This window comes from Trypanosoma melophagium (genome assembly GCF_022059095.1).
Source record: "Trypanosoma melophagium isolate St. Kilda chromosome Unknown ctg2segment0, whole genome shotgun sequence".
Classification (NCBI taxonomy): Eukaryota; Euglenozoa; class Kinetoplastea; order Trypanosomatida; family Trypanosomatidae; genus Trypanosoma; species Trypanosoma melophagium.
This window is the reverse complement of record NW_027125149.1, coordinates 926,260-932,500: the sequence shown is the minus strand read 5'-3', so window position 1 is coordinate 932,500 and position 6,241 is coordinate 926,260. Positions and strand designations below refer to the sequence as shown.

The 6,241-nt window shown below is 41.4% G+C and overlaps 2 protein-coding genes across 2 annotated transcripts; both read left to right on the top strand.

The window, feature by feature from the left end:
* Positions 1–147: 147 nt before the first annotated feature.
* On the top strand, positions 148–2,433 carry LSM04_004412 (uncharacterized protein; the record flags this gene model as incomplete). The annotated part of the gene is made up of 1 exon (XM_067336419.1): positions 148–2,433. One exon carries the CDS (start codon positions 148–150, stop codon positions 2,431–2,433), a length of 2,286 nt encoding a protein of 761 aa, XP_067192526.1.
* Positions 2,434–3,314: 881 nt separating this feature from the next.
* Positions 3,315–6,050, top strand: LSM04_007974 (RNA recognition motif domain; the record flags this gene model as incomplete). Its single annotated transcript, XM_067336418.1, has 1 exon — positions 3,315–6,050. The coding sequence occupies one exon, from the start codon at positions 3,315–3,317 to the stop codon at positions 6,048–6,050; it is 2,736 nt and encodes a 911-aa protein (XP_067192722.1).
* Between the last annotated feature and the right edge of the window lie 191 nt (positions 6,051–6,241).

Here is a 6,241-nt window from a genome sequence, read left to right as displayed (position 1 = left end):
CCGATAATAATCAGGACAACAATATTTACATCTGTATATACACATAAGACACACCGGAAAAAAAGGCAAGAAGGCCCAGACCCATATATATATATATATATATATATTTATATTTGTACATAGAGAATTAATCGGGTCTATATTATAATGTCTATTTCAGCAACTGTCGCTGCGAGTTGCGCCTATCACCCATCCTTTAGCCCGTCAAAGCATAATAACAGCATCAATACGCAGTCGTTGCAGCTGCAGAAAAAAGAAAAGGATCAAAAATATCATTACCAGAATAAAGATGGTCAACACAGCGATGACAGCTGTCTCCGTGATACCTTCCGCGGTGTTCTCACTACGCCTCTCCTTCCAAAGGAGGATGTAACATTTCTCTTCTCCTCAATGACGTGGAATGTTGATTTGTTGGAAGTGCTGCTAGCAAAAGCACCAAACCCGTTGCATAGTGAGATTAAATCGGAAGAACATAAAAAGATTACAACCGTTATAGAACATCAACCATCACTCTCCGCCGTTGCCGCATTTCCATCACTTGAAGAGGCATTGATGGAAGCCGCTACCACTGCAGCCACCGCAACGGCAAAAAACAACAAAAACAGTCTTCAAAATAATAACAAGAAGAAGAATGGTAATTACAATCGTCGTAGTAAACGACGAAAGGTTAGACGTGGCCGTACAATAGAATTGCGACTTCCATTTGTAACTTCAATTTCAGAGGAACAGGAAGATTTTGGAGATGAAGAGGACGATTATGGGGAACAAGAGGAAATGGAAGTTAAGAAAGATAATACACATGCAGTTACGACAATTTTGCACAATACGTGTGATATGCGACCAATAAAAGAATCATACAGTACGTACACAACAGAAGAGGAAGATTCTGACACTGGATTTGTACCTCATCGTTGTCTTGAAGTGCGAAAAGCCTCTCTTTCCTCTGAATCTCCTGATGTTGGTGTTGTTGTGGCTCCCCTCATCAGTAATATCTCTAAAAACGATGATGTATTTTCTACTGAGATGACCATGAAAAATGAGGGAAAGCATGAATGCTTAAAGAACAACAGCATGCGTGATTTTCTGCGACAGTTTTATCAAAGTTTCCTTCTTGTTGTCGCGGCTCAAGTGAGGCAAGATCAACAGAAGTCGAGTATTTCTCAATCACGTTCCCTCTCTTCACTGGAATATCGTGCACTTTGTTTTGTACGTCATCACATGGTGGCATTTAAAGAACTTGTACGAAACTATGTTATGTGTGGAGAAAAGGAAGCGGAACGCCGTGGAGCACAACCTCTTTTGGTGGATCGTTTTGATTGTGAGAGATTAGTGGGAATAGAAGATTGGGCCCCACCACATGCACAAGTGTATATTGCCGGAAAAGAACCAGCGAGTCAACCTCTACTGCTTGAAATCTTGCACATTACGCGGGTACTGCAGTGTTATGCAGAACCACAAACATTAGTGCAACCACCACATGATAATACTCGCAGTACTCGAAATGCAACTCGGCCAAGAGATATGGCTTCAGATGCATTATATTACTGGCGTCGTTTACTATTAGAGAGACCAAACAGTTGTAATAGCAATAGTATGAGTTGTAATGAAGGAGGAATGACAAATAATCTATTTTTTTCCAATGAGGAGTGGGAGTTTGCCTATGAGCTTTTTACAAATTCTCTCGCTCCACTTGTGTGGACACCATATACTACATTTGGTCCATATATGGTGTATAGCTCGAAATTACCATATACCAATCGAAGTATTACAAAACTTGTTTTACCTGCTGAGGATCGTAACTCCTATGATCTATCAGCACATTTTCAGGAAGGTGTTTTCCGTTTCCTGCACGGTACGCCATTATTTCCTATTGATGAGTTTTCTCAAGATTTCGATATGAATAAGCAAAGGTTTTCTTCTCAGAGTTCTCTATTACACTGTTCTGCGGGTATGCATCGATCAAGTGGTATAGCCATCGCCTACTTGTTGTGGCTTATCGCCTTATCACATGGTAAACTTCCTGCTAAAATAACACCAACAACAACAAAAACAGCAGCAACAGGTGCAGCAGCAGCAGCAATCCAAGTGAATGGAGGCCAACAAGAACAAAAACAAAAACAGCAGAAACAAAATAAAGAACAACGAGCCACTTCATCATATCTTTCTGCTGTATTACGTAACCAGAAGGAGCGTCAAGACGTTCTTGATTCTTCTGTCTCTGCAGGAGCTGCAGTAGGAGCAACAGAAGAAGAACAGGAAGAAGAGAAAATGAATCATCAAGACGCAGCAGGAGCGAATTCTGCGGTTGAAGAAAATATATCTATTGAACGGTCTTGCATTGAACATGTGCGTCAGCAACGTTCTATGGCACTGCCGATTACAGGAGTGCAGCAGCAGTTACTGCACTACGCATGTCATCTTCATTTACATTGATAAAAAAAAATGGAAGAAAAAAAACGTCCGGCGTAGGACCTGTTTATTTTAAAAGAATAACGCAAAATCTAGAAGGGAGAATCTGACAACCTTCACATTATTTATTCTTGGTATTTTCACCTTGTTGACTTTAGGTGAAATTGGAAAAATTATACGAGAAGATGCACGTATTTGAGTTTGTTCTATAAAATGAACAGCGAGCCAAAGAAGGAAAAAAGGATAAGAAAAAATATGTGTATTTGTTGCGATCTCAATTTTTTTTTGTTTTTATTCGAAAGCATTTTATGTTTTTCTGTGCCTATTATATTTTCGGGTTTTTTTCTTGTAAATAAGTGGACAGAGGATTATAGAGAATCCATTGTAGCTTTTCTGAGTGGTATAAAATACAGATATGGGTGCAATGGAGGGTAAGCAGGAAGGGAGAAAAAGAAAAGTGAGTAATAATCATATTTACTTGGTGTGGTGTTTCCCTACCTTCTGCCCATCTTACTCCAACACAAAAATAGGTGTTTCCTTCTTTTATTATTCCGATTTCTAGAAATATATATATATATATATATATATATATATATATTTTTTTTTTTCTTATTTGTTTCCCACTACTTTTTTGTGTTTCTGTGAATTGAACTATATATTGCTTTCGCTCTCTATATATACATATATCTTTCTATCTATCTGCCTATCTACATCTATCTCTATTGTGTCACTGTGTGCTACGTGTATCCACCACAGCAGACAGAAGGTAGTGAAACTAAAGCAGGAGGAACATACGATAAAGAAGAAGAGGAAATAATAACACGAAAATAAAAAAAAAGAGAAAAAAAAAACAGAAATAATAGAAGACCCCAAAAAGGAAAAAGGAAAGAAGAAAAGGAAAAGGAATGGGACGCGACAGTCGTGGGGACCGCTACGGTCGCCGCAACGACACCAGTGACCGCCACGGCAATTCCGAGGGTCCCAGCGGCAGTTCCTCCACGGCTGGAGCGGCGGCTTCCACGCGCTACGGACGCTACGCAGGCACCCGGCGGTCACGATCCCCGCGGAGTTCTCGTCGCGGTGGAAGTGATGAGCGGAACGGCGAGCGGCACCGTCGCAGGCGGCGCTCTGTAAGTGATGAACGGCAACGACGACGTCCAGTAACGAGCAGAAGAGCACCTAGCAAGGAGTCTGTCCGACGTGGGCATCGTAGGTCCCGTTCCCGCTCTTCTTCATCCTCCAGTATTTCGAGAAAGGGAGAAGTTGGTCGTTCACGATTTGAAGAAGTGGATGTGCAGGAGCTGTTGAATCCTGGTATGCAGATGATACCAGGAGGAATGGGAACTCCAGTTTCTCCAGATTTTCTTTTTGCACTTATTAAACAGCAACAGGAGCAACTTCAACACGAGCAAGAATTACAAGAGTTACATGCAGCTGTGGAAGAGGATTATCTGGCTCAAGCTCAAGCTCAAGCCGTATTAGGATCAGTTAGCGAGGCACAGGTTTCTCAAGAACCTTTTAACCCTAGTGGGTATACGGAACAAGAATCGCAACAAGTAGAAGATCAACTAATAGAGGAAGAAGAAAATGGAGAAGTCACAACTCAACCAGCAGTTCCCGTTAAAGTTTTACCATCTGTAGCCGATTTTGTTCCTGTTATTCCAAAGAGTCTACTTAACCTCTTAGGGGCACCACCTAGTAATAATGATACAAGTGGTGCAGGTACTAAAAATGATTCTGCAACAAAAGGTGGTCAGGATGATAATCAGCAAGACGGTGTATTAACAACTACGACAGGAGCATTAGCTGTTCTTCAAGCACCTAAACTTTCACCAGAAGCTGAACGACGTGCACGAGAAGCTCGTCGTGCTCACATTTCCTGCTTTCCACAACATACCTCACGACAAGATTTATTAGACTACTTTACAACTATTATCCCAATGGTACGTCGTGTTAAAGTGCAGCGTGAGATGGATCAACTAGCTGAAAGTTTGGGTGGTGAAAATAATAGTGGTGGTGTTATTGATGAAGGAGAACGACGTGTTATTCCTTCAAATGCGGTAGTAGATGTAGATCGTGTGATTGATCTCGCTGTGAATAGTGCAAAATCGAAACCATTTGCTTTTCTTGAGGTTAACCTCGCTGATCTCGTAACAGAATTGGTAGAAGAATCACAACGCGATCCTGAACGTTTTACTTTTATAGCTGCTGATGGACAATCGTACCCTATTACTATCCGCCGTCCACGCGACTACCAAAGTTTACCAGGCGTAGACCGCAGAAAAGTTGTAATGCTCGGCTTCCCAACCTCATTATCTGCTGAAAAATTAAGAATGGTATTTGAGCAGTTTGGATCTATTCTTGCCTTTGATGTAAAGGCAGGGATGGCCTACGCTGAGTTTGAACGAGAGTCGGATGCGGTTGACTGTGTACGTGATCTGCACGGTGAAACACTCGGTACTCATGTAGTGGTACTATTACCACTTTACGATTGGTTAAAAGTTGTTTGTACGCACGCCGGCATTGACGTCGCACTTGACCCTGACGATCCCGTCTCTGGTGCTTCTTTGCTTGCGAAAGATGCTCAGGCTACAGGGGCCCTTGTTCCTCTTCTTGCTGAAGATCTCGCAAAGGCAGACGAACCGGTAGATCACATGAAGGAACTTGTGGGACTTACTGTACCATTACCAGATGTTGTATTACATTTTGCCAAGACTTTTCCACATTTAACGACATTGTACGGTAGCAGCGTTCCTATTTTTCCTACCCGTGTGTTGGTACTTCTCAATCTATTTGATGAAGAAGAACTTGTGCTTGATGAAACTTATGAGCGTCTTTTAGAAGAAATATCAAGTGAGGTAGAAAAATATGGACGTGTTAAGTTAATTATTGTTCCACGTCGTACACCCCCTCCAATTCCACCAAAACCACCAAAGAGTCTCTTTTCATCTCGTATGAAAACAACAAAAAAGTCTACCACTGCTGGTGGTCGTCAAAATAAAAAGAAAAAAAAAGGTGGGGAGAATGGAGACGAATTGGATATGCCTCTTCCAACACATTCAAATACATCAGGGGGAGGAGAAGGAGTAGGAGAAGAAGGAGGAACTTCAGAGAGTGCTACAGATGGTGTTACAAAACTTGGAATAGGACATGACAGAGGTGGTAGTATTGCTGGTAGCAATGAAGAAGCTGAGGATAGTGATGATGAAGAAGCACGGTATGAAAGAGAAAAGGCGGAATATCTAAAGGCGCGTGAAGCATACACAGATAAATTAATGCACCCTATTTATGGTGGATTCGGTCGTGTATTTGTGGAGTACGAAACAATTGATGAAGCTGCTGAAGCTCAACGCGCAATTGTGGGTCGATTATTTGGTGGGCGCACAGTTGTGACGTCGTTTATGTTTGAAGATGTTTTGCATCCACCCACTGCTGAGGAGGAAGAGATGCAAGCGGAAGAAAAAGTAAAGTTATACCTGGAGACTGTAGGCGCCGATGAAGAAGAAACCAAGGTTCAACATGAAGGAAAGATATCGGACAATAATGATGATGATAAGGATGATGCTTATGATGAGGCTGAGGCAGTATTGGCCGATGAAAAGAAAGAGAAAGAGGTTGATGATTTGGATGTACTGAACTGATTGCGTCGTTTCTTTTAAAGTGAACAAAAAAGAAAAAAAAAGAAGAAGGATTAATCATCTTTTTTTTTTCACCTTTCAAAGGACACAAGTGCATGTGCAAAGAGAGGATATTTTTCATTATACATGGGAAACACACCTATCACAGTATAAGATGAAACGAAGCTAAAAGAAAGAAAAGAGAAATTCCACTC